This window comes from Neomonachus schauinslandi, chromosome 6, assembly GCF_002201575.2.
Source record: "Neomonachus schauinslandi chromosome 6, ASM220157v2, whole genome shotgun sequence".
Lineage (NCBI taxonomy): Eukaryota > Metazoa > Chordata > Mammalia > Carnivora > Phocidae > Neomonachus > Neomonachus schauinslandi.
The window spans coordinates 4605811-4624606 of NC_058408.1; the positions used below are offsets into that span (position 1 = coordinate 4605811).

The 18796-nt window shown below is 49.0% G+C and overlaps 1 protein-coding gene across 2 annotated transcripts in view; it reads left to right on the forward strand.

Moving 5' to 3' along the window:
* Window positions 1-5860: 5860 nt before the first annotated feature.
* LOC110573415 (sodium/potassium-transporting ATPase subunit alpha-4) overlaps window positions 5861-18796 on the forward strand; it is a 29657-nt gene continuing 16721 nt past the window's right edge. The window contains exons 1-11 of one of the 2 annotated variants that reach the window (XM_044916280.1): window positions 5861-5887; window positions 5963-6010; window positions 6168-6227; window positions 7671-7874; window positions 8387-8500; window positions 10325-10459; window positions 10709-10826; window positions 14110-14378; window positions 15811-16009; window positions 16199-16308; window positions 16467-16601. In XM_044916280.1, the coding sequence (XP_044772215.1) occupies window positions 5861-5887; window positions 5963-6010; window positions 6168-6227; window positions 7671-7874; window positions 8387-8500; window positions 10325-10459; window positions 10709-10826; window positions 14110-14378; window positions 15811-16009; window positions 16199-16308; window positions 16467-16601 (1419 nt within the window). Of the gene's footprint in view, window positions 6011-6167; window positions 6228-7670; window positions 7875-8386; window positions 8501-10324; window positions 10460-10708; window positions 10827-14109; window positions 14379-15810; window positions 16010-16198; window positions 16309-16466; window positions 16602-18796 lie in introns of both variants that reach the window. The other variant, XM_021681913.2, reaches the window with a different exon arrangement.

Here is an 18796-nt window from a genome sequence, read left to right on the forward strand (position 1 = left end):
GCACCTGGGTGGCTCAGTCAGTTCGGCTCAGGTCGTGATCCCAGGGTCCTGGGATCGAGCCCCGCATCAGGCTCCCTGCTCATCGGGGAGCCTGCTTCTCCCTGTCCCTCTGCTGCTCCCCCTGCTTCTGCTCTCTTGCTCACACTCTCTCGCAAATAAATAAAATCTTAAAAAATAAAATAAAATTGCACTTACAGCAGCTCGTCCACCATTCTCTTTGTTTTTATTCGTAAATGCTTACTACCTCAAGTTTAGAGAGAAAATATATATACAATTCAAGTATACATAGAGTTGTTTGTACTTTTTTTGTTTGTTTGCCTGACTCCTTCTGCAACATAAGTTCCATGCACAAAGGGATTTTTTTTTCTTTTATTCACCACCTTAATCTTTAACTATCTTTAACTATCTAAAACAATGCCAGATACATACTGGGCTATTAATAAAGATGGGCCGGATGACTGAAAGAATCCTCGGGATCTGGGAAGATGGACACTACTGTTGTCTTTAATTTGAGGAGAAAACTTCAGCTTGGAAGGGTCATTTACTTATTTTTAAGAAGGCTCCAGGTCTAGCATGGAGCCCAACACGGGGCTTGAACTCACAACCCCAAGATCAAGAGCCCAAGAACCGGACCTCAACTGACTGAGCCACCCAGGTGCCCCCTGCTTGGAAGGGTTAAATTACGTTGTCAAAGTTTCCAGGATGTTGTGCATCAGAATCAGGCTCTGACTCTCCATCCGCGTGGCTCCAGGGCCAGCCTCTTAACCACACTCACGCTCATTGCAGCCCCAGGGACAGCCAGCCTGTGGGCCCAGGGGGAACCTGGTCAGCCCAGTGGTTTAGTGAACTGGGGGGCGGTTTTGGGGAGGGAGCCAGGAATCTGTGGGAAATGAACGGTGGAGCCAGAGGGGCTGGGCAGACCCAGGTGATTAGAGCCAGGCAAAGGGAGAGGATTGCAGCTTAAAGATGCTGCAGCAGAGTAAGAAAAAAGACACAAAGAGATTCATCAGTCTGCTAGAGGATTTAGCCCAAGGTGGAGGGAGTGCCAGAGGTTAAGGCCAACCTTTGATCCAGGCAGAAATGCTTTCCATGGCCTTTCGTTTTTATCTACGGAATAGGAAACGTGATGACTCATCAGAGACAGATGACAAGCTAAATATTCATAACGCTAAGAATGTAGCAAAAAATAGGAAAAAATGAGTAGATCACTATCAAGAGAAGACATCTGATACAAAATGAAATCAGAGAGGGAGACAAACCATAAGAGACTCCTAATCATAGGAAACAAAGTGAGGGCTGTTGGAGGGGAGGGGGGTGACGGGCATTAAGGAGGGCACGTGATGTCATGAGCACTGCGTGTTATATGCAACTGATGAATCACTGACCTCTACCTCTGAAACTAATAACACACTATGTGTTAACTAAACGATATATTTTTAGAGATTTTATTTATTTGACGAGAGCGAGAGAGAGAGTGAGACCAGAAACACAAGCAGGGGCAGAGGCAGAGGGAAAAGCAGACTCCCCTCAGAGCAGGGAGCATGATGTGGAGCTCGATGCCAGGACCCTGGGATCATGACCTGAGCTGAAGGCAGATACTTAACAACCGAGCCACTCAGGCACCCCCACTAATTGATTTTTTTTTTAATGAGTCTTTTTTTTTTTTTAAATGAGTCCTTCAAAAACATCCTCAGCTCCATTGAATTCAGTGGAGGATTTTTTTTCCAAATTCCTCAAAGACATCCTTATATTATTTCAACTGTACTAGAATACAGAAAAAAAATCTGTATCGCCCAGCCTATTTTATGAGACACAGTTTTGATAAAATTTAATGAAATATATCTATAATGATGACCAGTACCTCACGGAATGCAAGTACAATATATTATATGGAAAACTAACAACTAACGTTTACTAGAAAAAATGATTAGTCATTTCAAAAAAATGTTGAGAAAGTAATCAGTAAAATTCAACATCTATTCTGGATTAAAATGTGGGAAGAAAAAGCATATAGGAAGAGCCGTCGTGCTCAGAGAAGAGAGGAGGAGATGCAGTACATCAGGAGAACTATCATAACAACCACAAGAAAAGCACCAGCAACATTTCAAATCCTGAATTAGGACTTTATATTTAAATGGTCTAAATAAAGGGACAAAGGAGATGTTAAATACCTAAAAAATCCAAGGAAGTCCTCCAAAACAAAGCAACAGCAAGAAAAACAACAACAACAAAGCCTAGAACTAGTGAGTTCAAAGCCACAGGGTAGGAGATAACAGTTCTTTCAAACATCGCACGTATCCCTAAAATCAGTGAGACAGAAAATACAGTACAAACAGCTTCCATTTACAACAGAACCAAAGCCGATTGCACTCAAGATTTCGTGTGCGTGACATATGGCACCTACTAAAGAAACTTTAAAAGCGCAACGAGGGTAACAAAGACAAACAGGAACCCGGGGATTGCAAATCCCGACTGCTGTCTGGGAGACAGAATGTAAGAAAGAGAAACAGAAGTTCCTCTCAAGACTCAATCCAATATCAAAATCCTCAGTGTTTTTACAAAACACGACATGTTGGTTGTGACATTCGGCTGCAAGAGGGGTCAGGCAAGAACATCAGAGTTTGTTATAAGTAATTATGAAACCCAAGAGCAGACAACTGTGGGGCTACCATAGTGACCTTAACAGATTTTAAACCATGGCAGACCAAAGTGGCAATCAACAAAACCTTGAACATTAAGATAAAACCTGAAAGTTCATCATTCATTCAGCATATTCTTTTTTTTTTTTTTTTTTTTTTTTTTTTTTAAAGATTTTATTTATTTATTTGAGAGAGAGAGAATGAGAGAGAGCACATGAGAGGGGGGAGGGTCAGAGGGAGAAGCAGGCTCCCTGCCAAGCAGGGAGCCCGATGCGGGACTCGATCCAGGGACTCCAGGATCATGACCTGAGCCGAAGGCAGTCGCTTAACCAACTGAGCCACCCAGGCGCCCTCATTCAGCATATTCTTAGGGACTATTTGTGGACCAGCCACTCTGAGCTATTCTGGGAACCGGGTATACAGCCGTGAATAAGCCAGGAAAAGTCCCCACAATCACAGTCACGGAGAAACAATTAACAAGTCAACAGATAAGTGGACGGATGATTTAAGAAGGTGGGGAGTACAGCGAAGGTCACAGGGATGGATTGAGGGCTGCATGTTGGGGTGTGGGGGCAGTGAGGGGTGGGGGTGCGGAGGGTGGGGGGCATGAGGGGTGGGAATTGGGGGTGGAGGGTGGGGGGGTGAGGGGTGGGGATGGGGGTGGAGTTGGGGGGCAGCTGTATTGGGTTTGGCAATCAGAAGGCCTCTCTAAAGAGGGAGATTTTTGAGCTAAGATCTGTGGAACAGAATGGGGTTTCCAAAAATAATTTCAATTGATTCTATGTCAGTCAAGTTGCTTGGTGGGGTGGGGGGGACCTCCCATGTGCAAGGCTGGGCTGAGGCCTGTGCTCACATAGATGTGAGCTTGGCGATTTTAACTTTAATTCGATCCTTGCTCTCAAGGGCTTCATGATTACACACGAAGACTGGGGGGAAATCCCTAAGAATAAGAGAACAGTGGGAAACTGGAAAAAGTATAAGAACAATTCACAGAAAGAAAAATGAACTCCAGAAAGCCCATTAGCTATAAGGGAAAAAATGCTCACCTAGACAGTAAAGAAATGCAAATTAAAACTATAAGATACCAAATTTCAACAATTATAACAGTGGAAATAAGAAAGATCAAAGTCATCCGATGCGATCACACACTTGCCTCTCGTTTCTGGGACACATATAGGAAGAGCCCTTTCCAAGAGCAATCTGGCAGAATCTTCTAAAACTTTAGATGAGAGGATCCTATGATTCAGCAACAGAAATCGATTCCACGGAAACTGAAGCTCAGGGACCTAAAGGGAACTCTGTAGGAAGTTGCTACTGCAGCGATGTTTCTAATGATTCAAAAGAAAAGGAAATTACCCTATAAATCCATCAAGAGCGGGAATGACTGAACAGCTCACGGTCACGGCAGAATCTGGAACACATCGCAGATGTTACACACAGAGCCGCTCAAACACAACAGACTGACAACCAAAGGGGACGTGGACGATTCTATACAGATTAAGAAGGTATTTTCTTCGAGATTCTATGTGTATACACAGAGAAAAGACTGGAAGGATGTACACACACTGTCAACAGCAGTAACAGTGGGGAAGTGAGATTTGCAGTTTTTATTTTGTACATTTTTAATAGAGAAGAAAAACCCAATCTGATCTAGGGAAGAAACAGATCATCATTGTCCCAGCGGGGAGGGAGAATCTCTATTTCTGAATAGAGAAGGAGCATTGCGTCAGCACCAAGATGATGTTTTCTGATGCAGTCGTATTTTTTTTTTTTGGTGCAGTCATATTTTTAAAAAGCATGCCATACTCAAATGCAGTAAAACAAATATCAGACAAGATCAGAAAGGGAAAATGTCTGCAGCATGCATAACGGAGAAAATCTATAAATGATAGAAATATACAGCTGCTTCAGAGATCCTTTTTAGGAGGAGGTATTTAGACATAAAACATAAATAAAATTAACTTTATCAAAGTACTTACCGAGATGTCAAAGAAGGAGAACAGAAAAGAAAAATATGTCCTATTAAAATGAGGAAATACAAGGCTGTCATGCAGAAAAGAATAGTTCTATTCACACTAAGAAGAGCTGCACATTGGGGCGTCTGGGTGGCTCAGTCGTTAAGTGTCTGCCTTCGGCTCAGGTCATGATCCCAGGGTCCTGGGATCGAGCCCCACATCGGGCTCCCTGCTCTGCGGGAAGCCTGCTTCTCCCTCTCCCACTCCCCCCTGCTTGTGTTCCTGCTCTCGCTGTGTCTCTCTCTGTCAAATAAATAAATAAAATCTTAAAAAAAAGAAGAAGAGCTGCACATTAAGCCACAAGTGAAACTAAAAATAGTTAATTCAAGCTATTTCTTGAGCACATACTACGTATATGAGACATTGTGCTTTACACAGAGCACCTCAATTTAATCCTGACTTTTGCCTCCTTAGGTAGACAGTATCCCCCTTACAGACGAGGAAAGAGAGACACAAAGAGGTTAGGTAACTTGCTCAAAGCCACACAGCTGGTGAGCAGAGGAGTCAGGATTCAAACCCAGGACTGATTCAAATGCCCAAGATCTGACCTATTCTGCTGTAATCTCCTAAAACTAAAAGCTCGAGGTCAAGGAGGGCGGAGAAGCAGGCCTCAGTAAGAACATGCTCACACACAGGGCCTGCTTTATTTTTTTTTGTCAGCTGCCAAGGGTCCGGGTGAGCCCCGGAAGCCGGCAGGACCCAGCTGGGACCTGGGTCCAGTCTGGCGCTCACGCTGACGTTCTCCCTGAGGCGGGTCCTGCTCCTGTCGCCATCCGGCCCGGAGACGGGACTCCTGGACTCTGGGCCAGAACTGTCCTGAGGCCTTTGTGACCACAGACCTGGGGGTTGCCACGGCACCCACAGGGCCTGGGCCAGGGGCCACCTCCCCCTGACCCACCTGCTTGGCGCCCTCAGCATCTGCACCTCCTCACCGAGGCCCGGGGCTGCCCCCATAGTGTCCCCAGCCCTGGCCTGCCGCCTGCCGCCCGCCTCCTGCTTGGCCTCCCCTTCCCTGGAGCCCACCTCCGGCCTCTGCTCTCCCCGGGGCGTTTTCCCCCTGCCCTCTCCTCCTCACTCCCCTGGCCCTCCCCATCCTCTGTCCCCCCCCCCACCCCGCCGCATCTCCCTGTGCCTCCCCACTTCTTCTCCTCGCCCTTGGCTTCCTCCCCACCAGCTGAGCTGGGTCAGCCATATCTAGGGAGGACAATGGGGCGCAGGGGGAAGAAGGGGACCGTGACCCCTCACGAGCAGAACCCAAGCCCAAGACCTAAAAGGGGGTCTAAAACGGGGACGAGAAGAAAAATGAAGAGCAACAAAAAGACTGAATTGGAGGAGCTGAAGAAGGAAGTGGTCCTGGTGAGAACCCCCAGCTGCTCTCCTCAGCCCTGCAGCCCGGCCCCTCCCGCCCTGACGGCACCCCCAGGCCGGGCCCTCCGCCCCAGGGGCTTCTCCCCCTCCCCTGGAAATGACCCGGGTCACCACCCATCCCCCAACGACTCCACTGTCCCCTCAGGAGGATCACAAATTAACCTTGGAAGAGCTGAGCTCCAAGTACTCCGTGGACCTAACGATGGTGAGCAAAGGAAGCCCCTGATGGAGGCGAAGGGTCTCCTTCCTATGCGGAGCCCCCACCCCATCCCCGGGGGGGGCAGCAGTGGAGCTGCAAGTCGGGGCCCTAACTTTCAGGTCAATGTTGTTACCCTTCCCTCCTCCCAGCCAAATTCCCCGGCACACACACTGGGGAAAGCCCAGCACGGTAATGCCCCGAGAGTTCAGGGTCAGATGAGAGAAAGGAGAATACACTTCTCCAACCCTTGTCCCCGGGGCCCCCTCTCCGCTCTCATAAATTCTCAAGACCCTAAAGAGCTTTTGTTTTTGTGAGTTACATCTATCCATAGCTATCATCTTCAACATTAAAATTGAGAAAATTAAAAAATACTTCCTAATTCATTTAAAAACAAGAGTAAATCCATTGTACATTAGTATAAATAATATTTGTATGACAACTGTTTTCCCAAACAAAAACTTAGTGGTGTTTGACATTTCTGCAAACCTCTTTAATGTCTAGCTTTTTTTTTAAATGCCTAGTTTTTTAAGAGAAGGCAGCTGGATTCCCATATATTTTCAGTATTAAGTCTGTTGTGATAATGTGACCATACGCTCAAGAGCAAGAGTGGAAAAAGGCGAACCATGATTTAGCACTATTGTGAAAATCATCTGATCGCGGGACCCCATGGGCCCCCCAGACCACACTTCAACAGTAAAACCACATATTCTATTACCCTTAGTACTCCTACCACTAATACGAGGACCACAAATAAAAACTTAAAGGCCCGCAAAACGTCAGTTCTTAGTTCTAGAATTTCTTCACTGAAGGGGCTTTGTCTGGTAACCGGGGAGGCACGAATGAGGCTTGTCCTGCTTTCATTCAGGTCGTACGTTCTTCAGGGGAAGCTGGGGTGTCCAGTGGGGATGAAGGAGAGCTTGTTTCCTAATCCTCTGGTGGGTTCTGCTATTACTCTCAGAAGGAAAGGCACACAAGGCTCCAGTGGGAATCTGTACCTGCGTGTGTTTGGTTGGCGTTTTTTCCCCCATGTCTAAGAGTCAAAGTGTAAATGTCCTTATGTTATTGACATAAGGTATTGTACCCCATCATTGCATTAGCCTTGCTCATTATACCGTGAACTATTGACCGTTAACCTCCCACTAGGGTGGCGCTCGGTAAGGTAGGGACCGTTCCCACTCATTCTGCTGTCCTACCACAGTACCCGCCCAAGATAGGAGTTCAAAAGGTTTGTGAATCAGTCCACCAACTACAAATCCTTCCTATGTAACCGTGCTAAACAAGGGAGATCTCTTCTGTACTGCAAACTCTAGGAAGAGCTTCCAGGGTGACCTTCAGAGAGCTCCATTGGTCTGTAGACACACGCGGGGTTATAAATGGCACCTCTGAGCTTCCCTGTAGCTGCTTCTCTGCTCATGGCTCTCTGTCCTTTCCTATTTCCTCTCCACACAGGGCCTTAGCCCCAGAAGGGCACAGGAAATCTTAAGACAAGATGGACCCAATACACTTACCACGCCCCCCACCACTTCAAAATGGGTCAAGTTCTGTAAACAGCTGTTCGGTGGCTTCTCGATCCCACTCTGGATTGGTGCCATTCTCTGCTTCGTGGCCTATGGCATCCAGTTACACTACAAGGAGGAGCTTACCAAAGATAACGTGAGTCTGTTCAGCTGCTCGTGCCCAGCCCAGTCTCTGCTTAGCCCTGACACTCTTCTGCTCAGCAGCCTTGCACTCCTGAAGGCCTCTGGCCCAGATCCCTAGTACTCCCAGGATTTGCCAAGGGAGGCCTTGGTCCCTCCTGGTTTCCCTAGCCTTTTACCTAGCAAGCTACTGATTCAGCTCCCTGAGAGCCATGGTTTCACCCAGAAACTTGCTCTCCTTTGATTATCTTCCTGACTGGTCATCAAAGTGCTCTGCAGCCCCTTTCTCTTTGCCAGAATTTTCATTTCTTTGAGCTCCCACCCTGGCTCTCCCCCACCTCCCCCAAGCCCATGAACAGCTTTCCTGGGTGTTTACTGCATCCTGCTGGCCCTCACCCAAACTCAGGGCTCCGAGTGAGGCACCCTGCCTCGGACTCTTCCTTAGCTGTTACCCTTGCAAGCTGATTTTCTGAGGGTGAAGAGGAAGGAAAAGACCTCCTGATGAACCCTTTGTTTCCCCACCCGCAGCTGTACCTGGGCATCGTGCTGGCTGTCGTGGTCATCGTCACCGGCTGCTTCTCCTACTACCAGGAGGCCAAGAGCTCCAAGATCATGGAGTCTTTCAGAAACATGGTGCCTCAGGTAGGATTGGTGTGGAGAATCTAGTGAGAGAGGTGCAGAATGTGGCCAAACACACAGTTTTTGAGTCCCCAGAAAATTATACCCTACACTGTGTGAACTGAGTGAGGGTGGTGATGAGGATGAGGGTCCTTCAGATTTACTCTATCATGCCTAGAAGTACCCTGAGAAAGACACAGGAACACCTATGAAGTAGTCTGGCCTGGAATGCATAATCTGAATGTGACGAGCATAATCTGAAGCCCCAAATGAGAACATTCTAGTAAAAGTGGGGGAGGTACAAAGGAGGTTGGAGAGGCTGGATTCTCCAAATGTCAGTGGCTTTGAAGACAAAGAACAGGGGCGCCTGGGCGGCTCAGTCAGTTAAGCATCCGACTCCTGATTTCGGCTCAGGTCATGATCTCAGGATCATGAGATCGAGCCCTGCCTTGGGCTCCGCACTGGGAGTGGAGTCTGCTTGGGATTCTCTTTCTCCCTCTCCCTCTGCAACCCCCCACCCCACCTCATGCAAGCTCTCTCTCTCTCTCTCAAAAAAAAAAAAAAAAAGACAAACAACAGCTGTGAGAATGTTCCAGATTACAGGGGGCTAAAGGGGCATGACAACTAAATGCAATACCTGACTGAGACTGAATCCTATGCCTAAGGAGGAAGGAATGTGGCAAAGGACATACGGGGTCCTGACAAAGCTGGAAGGCAAACAATAGAGGACAGTACGGTGTCAAAGTGAAATCTAGTGAAATCGACAACCACGTTGTGGGTATTAACACACTAGTTCTTGGGACGCGTGCACTGAAGTACGCAGGATAGAAGATCGTCATGTATGTGACTTACCCTCAGAGGGTGCAGGCAAAGAAGTGTTCACATACATACATGTGTGCAGACAGTGACCAAAGGACAAAGCAAATGGGGTACAATGTCAACAGGTGAATCTGGGTAAAGGTCATTACAAGTATTCTTGGTACAATTTTTATGCTTGCCACTTTTCTGAAAGTTTAGATTATTTTCTAATATGTTTAAGCATCTGGAAATAATATGACAGCAAAAAGAGGTTTCTAGGCACAGAGCTGGAAACTTGGAAAGAAACAGGCTCCAGAATTTCCCGACAGCACAGTCATGTTCTAGCGTTACAGCCCAGAATCTCTTCCCTTTGGTGTCAACATAAATTAATTCCTCCCTTGGGTGAGAGTTCAGGCAGGGGATGATGCTTTGGTAAAATGAAGTAGGAGTTGGGGGACCAGCTTTTGCTGCCTAACAAGCCATCCCAAACTTAGTGTCTCAGAACAACAAAAATAGCCGTTCCCACACTTCTGTGGCAGGGCTGTTCTGATCTGGGCTGGGCTGAGGGGTGCTGGACGGTCGCAGATGACCTCATCCCCATGTCCGGGGATGGCTGAGATGGCTGTGACCGCTGGAGCTTTTCTCCTTATGATCTCTCTTCCTCCAGGAGGCCAGCACAGGCTTGCTCGATACAGTGGCAGAGGGGTTCCCAGTGACGACAGGGCAAGCCCCCACTTTTTAAGCCCCTGCTTGCATTATGCTTGTAACGTCTTATGAGCTGAAGCAAGCCGTGTAGCCAAGCCTAAGTGTAAGGACGGAGAGACAGACACCCCCATCTCTTAGAGAGAGGGTCATCAGAGTCATGCTGCGAAGGACAGGGATGGTAAGAATTTGCAATCTGCCAAAGAGACCTTCAAGGGTGGTGCGGTGAGTGACAGCGTAAGGAAGGGAGTCAGAAGGAAGAAGACCAGGAACAGGAGCTTATAGGCCAGGAGCGGGTATGGGGGAAGCAGAAAGCTTTGGAAATAACCCTGCACTCTCTTCTCACAGCAAGCTCTGGTGATTCGAGGCGGAGAGAAGATTCAGATCAACGTGGAGGATGTGGTGGTAGGAGATCTGGTAGAAGTGAAGGGCGGAGACCGAATCCCAGCTGACCTCCGGCTCATCTCCTCACAAGGATGTAAGGTAAGAGGATGCGGGAAGCTACGGGAGGGGGCCGAGCACTGTAGTGATCTGGACTCAGTGAAAGAAAGCATGATCTTATTATTCAGAACCTCAAGAAGTTACAGGTGCAAATTTGAGGTCGGAGCCAACAGGGGCTGGTGTCTGCACACCAGTAATGATGGTGTTGGTGGCAGATAAAGATGTGTCATCTTTACAAAGGAACTTTTCTTCCCATGTTCACTTTACGTCCCATCCTCCTGCCCATCCCAGGTGGACAACTCATCCTTGACGGGAGAGTCAGAGCCCCAGACCCGCTCCCCCGAGTTCACCCACGAGAACCCTCTGGAGACCCACAACATCTGCTTCTTCTCCACCAACTGTGTGGAAGGTGAGCATCACATCATAAATAGCCTAGTTTCAAAAGCAGAGATTCAAATAAAGATTTTAGGAACGCTCTATCTTCGAAAGGTCATTGGGTAGGCAAGAGCTGGTGAACAGTCTAGGTCTTCCATCACTCATGAGCTGTATGACCTTTGGTGAAAGTTCAAAGCCACCATTTCCACATTTGCACCCTGATGATACTAAGAGTCGCTATCCTGTAGATTTTCATGTGGACTCAATGAGATCATGCATATACAATGCTTAGCACAAAACCTACCATGTGGGAAGTGCCCTGCAATCGTCAGCTCCGTATTATTCTGGCTGGTGCATGGACTATGCTCTAGAAGTTGAAAATAGCACATGAGGGCAGAAAGTTACTCAGCCCTGCTAGGTCAGTCTTCTTCTGAGAGGAGCTGCAACTTCTCACTATTCCAGGGAGGCATTGGCATTGGAAACTGGAGTTACCAGAGGTGCCACTCACACTTTGGCTTTGCTCCTAGAATGTAAGACACCCTTGAACTGGGAGGCAGTTCTGGCCAAGGTGGTAACAACGGACTCAGTCTCATGTCAACCTTCCCCCTTAAGGAGGCCTGCAAGACTCTCTGGAACACACGTGAAAGCCATTACTCGTGCTTAAGAATAAATGTTTGGGTAACTAAGAAACAGCTATTTTTTTTAATTGAACGCTTGGCATGTGCCAAGTGTTACAGATGGGTCTGACCCTCAGGACACTACACAACAGACCTGCACTCTATTTTGCATGTGAAGAGCTCAAAGAAATGAAATGCGGTGTCCAAGAGCACAAGCCCGTAGGAAAGCGGAGACTCGAGGATCTAGTGCGAGTCCGTCTCCCAAAGCCTGTGCTCCTTCCACAGATCCTTATCTGGGATAAAGCTTGCCAATGACCTCTCTGGTCATGAAGCTATTCACTTGAAAAATATTTTTAAAAATGAGAGTCACAATAAAGCTGAAGAAGAATCCAACCAGAAAATAAAATACATATTGAAACATTTTTTTAAATTTTTAAAATTTTTTTAATCTTAATTTTTAAAAATTTTTAATTTAAAATTTTTTTAATCTGAATCTTCTCTCCGCCTCGAATCACCATTTAATTTTTTTATTAATTAATTTTTTAATCTTTTGATTTTTTAACTTTGATTGGGCAGAAAGATGCAGGTCAGCAAGCTTCCTTCAGAAACACTGGATTTATATTATTACATTTTAGGAAAAAGTTTTGTTTACATTTGTCCTTCCCAAGTAGGTTTTTGGTCAGCAAAGTATATGCTTCAGATAAGGGGAGGAAGGTGGGTGGTGGCACCCCATCCGAGAAACAAGGGTCTGGCCCAGATGGAGGAGGCTTTAGTCGGAGACCAGAGGGATGCGAGACGGGGCCAAGGGGGTGGAGCTAGTTTGAAGGAGCTCTTGACTCTTGAACTGAGGAATATCTGTGCACTTTGCAAACGAGGAGCACACCTTTAACCTTTATCCCAGGCCCTCACCTCCCTAATTTCATGGCCGCGGTCCCGACGGGGCTGCAGGTACAGACGTCTCTGTCTTTGGGCTCTCATGCATCCCCATGGGGCCTGAGCTGTCTCCCTGGCGATGTGTGGAATACGGCGCGTCCGTCTGGCCTTGGGTACGGGAGGCTTGCCCATGGGCTTGACCTTCCCCAGGCTGACATCAACCCATCCTGTCTCCAGACACAGGGGATTCACTACTAGATCCTGCCTCTCTGTGCATGGGAAACCCATGAAGAAGTAAAAAGGAAGAACTAGACCAAACCCTGGCAAAAAATAGATATACACGTAGTGCCATACTCCACCCCCGCCCCCAACCCCAAACCCTCTCAGCACCTCTCAGTTCCTGTAGTGTCTTCGACAAGGCTCTGTGAACACGTCCAGCAGGCAGCCGTCCGGCGGGCAGCCGCTGTGGAGCCCATCTGCAGAGGCCTCGTACTGGAGCCCCTCTTCCCCCGAACACCACGACCACCCCCCTTGTGGCCATCTGGGTGGGACCCCGCTCTCAGGCTCCCTCAGCGGAGGCCACCCCGGACCTGCAGCGGCCGCTCTGTGCAGGGTGTTCGTGGGAGATGCTGGAGTAGAATCACCCCTACTCAGTCCCACGCATCATTCTGTATCAGTCCTTCTCAAGACCCCAAATCCATCTAGACGAAGAAAGAAACCAACATTTGCGTGCCTCCACTGAGCCCAGTCCTGTCCTAGGCTCCTGGAATAACCTTTACTCCTCACAGCGTCGTGGACGCTTCCATCCCCTCTTAGAGCTGAGGCAGCCCGAGGGCCAGCGGGTACGGAGCTGGCCCCACGCCAACAGCTGCCCCGCTGGAAAGCTGAACTCCCAGCCGGAGTCCTTCTGATCCTAAAACAAGTGATATTTCTAGAGTATATGGCTTTTCTGGGTGATTCTGACCGTGACTTGGAAGGGAAGGAATTTCAGCCACTGTGTTTATAAAGCCGGAAAATTGTTCTGAGCCAAGAACCTTGTCAGGCCCCTCATTTCAAGCCACGTAGGTGAGTGGCCGGCATCCCGCGCGTGTAAAGCCCAACAGGACGTCCAAGTCCCCCTTCTGACTCCGGGGGCGGCGCCGGGAGCGAGAGGCCCAGAGCTGCTACGGCTTCGCTCCCCGGCAGGGGTCAGGCTGGCTCCAGCAGGCGGAACAGGGAGGGGCTCGGTTCCCCAGCCTCCATACCATCACCATTAGGGCAGCATAATTCTTCCTTTGGGGGGGGGGGGCGGCGCTCCGGTCATTTGCAGGATGTGTAGCTGCACCCCTGCCCTCTACCCGCCAGATGCCAGGAGCAGCCCCTCCCACCCCAGCTGGGACAAGCAAGATGCCTCCAGCCACTGCCCAATGTCTCCTGGGTGGGCAAACGGCCACCCACGGAGAACCGCTGGGGTAGTGAATAACCAGATGTTGGGAGGGGGGACTCTAGCAGAAGGGCGACCCCGACTCCTGGGGGTCTAGAAACTATTCAGCCGCTGAGGGCAAAATAAGAAACATACAGGCAATAGAAGACATTTAGATTAAGTGTAATGAAGACCTTCTTGCCGGGGAAGGCAATGAGTCCATGAAAGTGGAGAACTGTGAAATCTCAGAGATTTTTCGGGTGAGGAGAACCTTACTTGTATAAACTAAATACGAGGAGCATAGACTACAAGAGTCTCTCGGACGGTGTTGAGTGTCCACCTTGCTTTTGACCCCTGACAGCGTTCTCCTTGTAGGAACGAAAGCCAGCAGCGCCCCCACCTCAGACCTCCCCATTGCTCTGCAGGAACAGCTCGGGGCATTGTGATCGCTACGGGAGACTCCACGGTGATGGGCCGCATCGCCTCTCTGACGTCAGGCCTGGGGGTCGGCAAGACCCCCATTGCTGTAGAGATCGAGCACTTCATCCACCTGATCACAGCGGTGGCCATCTTCCTTGGTGTCTCTTTCTTCGGGTTCTCGCTGATCTTGGGCTATGGCTGGCTGGAAGCTGTCATTTTTCTCATCGGCATCATCGTGGCCAATGTGCCCGAGGGGCTGCTGGCCACTGTCACCGTGAGTAGCCAAGGTGGAGGGTGGCCTCTGGGCAGACACACCGCCCCAGGGGGTGAAATCGTTTGTATCTCTTTTGCTAGTGAATCTCTCAAGTGTCAGCCACTTAGCTCCCACAGGACCTTGACTTCCTCCATCCATATTTTCTGGTGCCTTCTCTTTCTTCTCCATGAGTTGCAGTGCAGGAAGCACTTAGATTCTGTCACCAGCAGTGAGTTAGTCTAGCCTGTACCGGCCAGTGAACTTGGCCAAATCACGGAACATCTCCAGGCGTCAATTTAATTAATCATCGGTTTCTAGAGGAAGATGAATTCAGAATTACAGAATCTTATTGGAAAGGACTTCAAAGCCCAGAGAAATCCAACCTTTCCACCAATGCTGAATATCTTGTGCACAATCCATGGGAGATGATGATTATTTCTAGTCCTGGGAAGCCCGCCCCTTTCGGTCTCCGCTCATTTCACCGCTGGGTTGCTCTAGCTGGATTTCATTGTGTTGAGCAGAAATACGACTTCCTGTTTGGTCCCAGTTTTCCCATCTGAAGAAACACAAAACAAGTCATTTCTCTCTCTTTTACAAACTATGCTTTTGATTGACGGGAGCCATCATGCCTCCTCAAACTCTCCGGTGGGAGGTGAAATTGTCCCCTTTCCTCTAGTTGTTCTTCACAGGACACAGTCTTCTGACCCCTTGGCTTACTGATCACCTGTTGGGGCTATGCTCTAGATTATCAATATCCTTCTTAAAATAGAAATGAGAATAATACTCAGGGTGTGGTTGGTTAGCACAAAAACCTCAGGACTAGTGATAATACGTAAATAAATCATAACCCCACGATTAGAATTCTGTATTAATATAACCATAGCCTAAGAACTGATTAGTTTTTAAAACAACCCTGCCACACATCTGACGTTCACTGAACGTATGGTCCGCATAATCAATGTCAACAAAAATGTCCCAGTTTAAATAATTTCTCGAGTCCTTTCCAATGGTGCAATATTCCTTCTCGACTTCATGATTCTCCCCTGTTTTCTTCTTTTTTTCTAACTATTGGTACCAGCCCCCTTACCCCACAATGAAAGGTTAGCTATCAACATGGTCCCTGAACTTGACCAGAAAGGGGCTGCTGAACAGAAAAGACGAAAGGATCCTGGGGGAGCAGAGTATTCCAGGGACAAGGTCACACGCTATGTTCCCCTGGTGAAGGAAGATGCGCTTTTTTCCAAGCTGTGCTGTGAAGCACGAACACCATCACTCTCCTGATTTCCTTCCTGTGGCCGGACGTGGAATCGCTAAAGACTAGGTGGACACAAAAGGGAAAGAAGTTCCAAAAATTACAATAGCAATACGAACGATCCGATTTCCCAAACACAAAGTGGTGTGAGCAGCCGAGCACTTCGTCGCCATTAATTCTCAGCCTTCTTCATGGCCTTAGGTGTCTCTGACCCTGACCGCCAAGCGCATGGCGCAGAAGAACTGCCTGGTGAAGAATCTGGAGGCGGTGGAGACGCTGGGCTCCACCTCCACCATCTGCTCTGACAAGACGGGCACCCTCACCCAGAACCGCATGACCGTCGCCCACATGTGGTTTGACAAGACCATATACAAGGCTGACACCAGCGAAGAGCAGACTGGTGATTTGAGTGGTGTGGGTGAGCCACGCGTGGAGGGGCCGGGGGGGGTGCGGACACGGGAGACGGCTGGGCCCTGAGTGCAGACGAGGGTTTTCTCTGTCAAGTGCTGGGGGACAGAGCAGGATGCGAGTAAGTCCCTGCTTTAAACTCCCCACCCCCATCCTGCTCACAGCCTCTCCTTCTCCCTAGGGAAAACGTTTGCCAAGGGCTCTGCGACCTGGTTCATCCTGGCCCAAATCGCCGGCCTCTGCAACGGAGCTGACTTTAAGGCTCACCAGGAGACCCTTCCCATTGCCAAGGTATCAGGCCTGGCGGGGGGGAGACGATGCCTCGGTGTCAAGGGCATGCCCCGCCCTCTCCCTGGAAATCTCTATCCTGGCGCTTAGGGTCCTCCCCATTGCACCCCTCGCCCTGTGCCGTATCCCTCGGGCTCACCCTACAAACCCCGTCCCGGCAGCGGGCAACAGCAGGGGATGCTTCCGAGTCAGCCCTCCTCAAGTTCATCGAGCAGTCATACAGCTCTGTGAAGGAAATGAGAGAGAAAAACCCCAAGGTGGCAGAGATCCCCTTTAATTCCACCAACAAGTACCAGGTACAGAACCCACAAGGGTAGAATGGTGGTCGGGGGTGGGCTCGTCGTTTGGGGAAATGGGAGCTTTGCCTTCACCTTCAGCCTCCCCTCTGGACAACAGAATGGAGACGGTGGATACCCAGCATCCCCATTAAGAGGAAGGCTCACCTCAAGGGAAAGTGACCAGCAGGGAAAGGGAGGAGCAGGTGGTAAAAGAAGAGGCATTCGACCCCAAGCAGAGAGCGAGGCTCCGTCTCTTGTGGAGAGAGCACGTGGGAAGTGTCCTGTGGGTAGGACAGGCTGGTTGGTGACACTCACGGTAGAGCCTGGGGCAGCCCTCGGAGGCATCTCTGTGGCTCCTGCATGGTTTGCCCCTGCAGGATGAGGCTGGGTTTGCAAGGCACTCCCCGGAAGCGCCTGATTGCATTCCGTGCCTGGATTCTAGCACCTGCCATCAGGTAGGTGGCGGGGCGAGCGCTCCAGCACAATTGCGAAGGTTTTCGTCTCTCAGGGGCATTTTACCCCCTACCCAGAGAGGCGTGACAAGGGAAGGAGATACGCGGGCTGAGGGGCAGTGGTGGGCACTAACCCCGAGTGCAGGGGACAGCCAGCAAAGCCAGTGGGACCCTCCCACGGGAGGTCCTGCACACCTTGAAGAGGGGGCTGTGGGGGGGTGGCGCCCCCACGACTGGAGCGCCACCAGTCAGGTTTGGGCCCCACAGGACAGTCACGGTTTGCTCAGGGGAGGGGAATCCTCCAAGTTCATGCGCTACCATGAAGGTCAGACGTTCAGGTGTGGGTAACAGAGAAGAAACGAGACTCCCCAAAAGTCAGTTTTGTTTTCCTGTCTTAGAAACCGCAGAAGAGTGCTCGCTTTAGCAGCACGGTACTAACATCAGAACAAGACACAGGAGGTTAGCAAGGCCTGTGCACAGACGAACTCATCAAGTGTTGTATTTGGAAGTTGCTAAGAGAGTAGTAGATCCCCCAAATTTTCCTCACAAGGGAAAAAAATCATAACTAAAAAAACAATAATAAAATGACAAAAGCTATATAGAGTTTTGAGTTTTTAAAGCCCAATTGCCTTTTCATATTGAACACTGAACAAGTAAGAGTTAAAGAAATAGATCCCGAGTTTTTTTGTCTCAGCTGACTTCCAGTCCGTGTAATAAGATAGGTCTCCTAAGCCCACACTGCAAACTTATTTCTACTTTTTTTCCTGACGTTCAGTGGCCTCACAACCCAGACAAGAATTCTGTGCTTGGCAGGACCGGATTAAAGCCTGTGCCTGCAAAGAAGTAGATACTTCTTCCTTCATGTGATTTAAAATAAAAGCAAAACATATCCATGACATTTGTTGGGATGGCCAACAAAATAGCGACTTTCCCCAAAACGACTAGATTAGTGTGTTTTCTGAGTATCACGTGCAAAGGGCACGATCCTCCTCCGTGATGCCCCCACCAGGTGAGCTCGGCCAGCCGGGCGTTGCCCTCAGGGGTGGGCTCTGGGTGCGGCTGGAGCCCCCGGCTCTGCGAGGCTGTCCCAGCACTCGGTCGCCTTCATCTCTTCCTTGCTCTCAGACTGAAATGAAAGGAAGGGTCTCTGTCCTGATATTCCCAGATTTCTCCACTTTTTTTTTAAAGATTTTATTTATTCATTTGACAAGGAGAGGGAGAAAGCACAAGCAGGGGGAGCGGCAGGGAGAGGGAGAGGGAGAAGCAGGCTCCCCGCTGAGCAGGGAGCCCGACATGGGGCTCGATCCCAGGACCCTGAGATCATGACCTGAGCTGAAGGCAGACGCTTAATGACTGAGCCACCCAGGCGCCCCCTCCCACCTTTTTATCTGTAATTTTCTATCAAGATGTGATTTTTTTGTGACCAAGTTACTGACTTATAAGTAGGTCTTGCTGCCACCTCCGATAATCTCCAGTAAATAGGGAACAAATACGTATTAAGCATGCAGGAAATCAAGCTTTTTAAACCTCTTACAGCTTTCTGCTTCAACAAGTTAAGATTTTTCCTCTTAGCTGCTTAGGCATATTTTGAATATAACTGAGAGTTATAGGACATATTTGAAGGTTTCTCATGGGACGGTTTTTTTTTTTTTTAAAGATTTTATTTATTTATTTGACAGAGAGAGACACAGCGAGAGAGGGAACACAAGCAGGGGGAATGGGAGAAGGAGAAGCAGGCTTCCTGCGGAGCAGGGAGCCCGA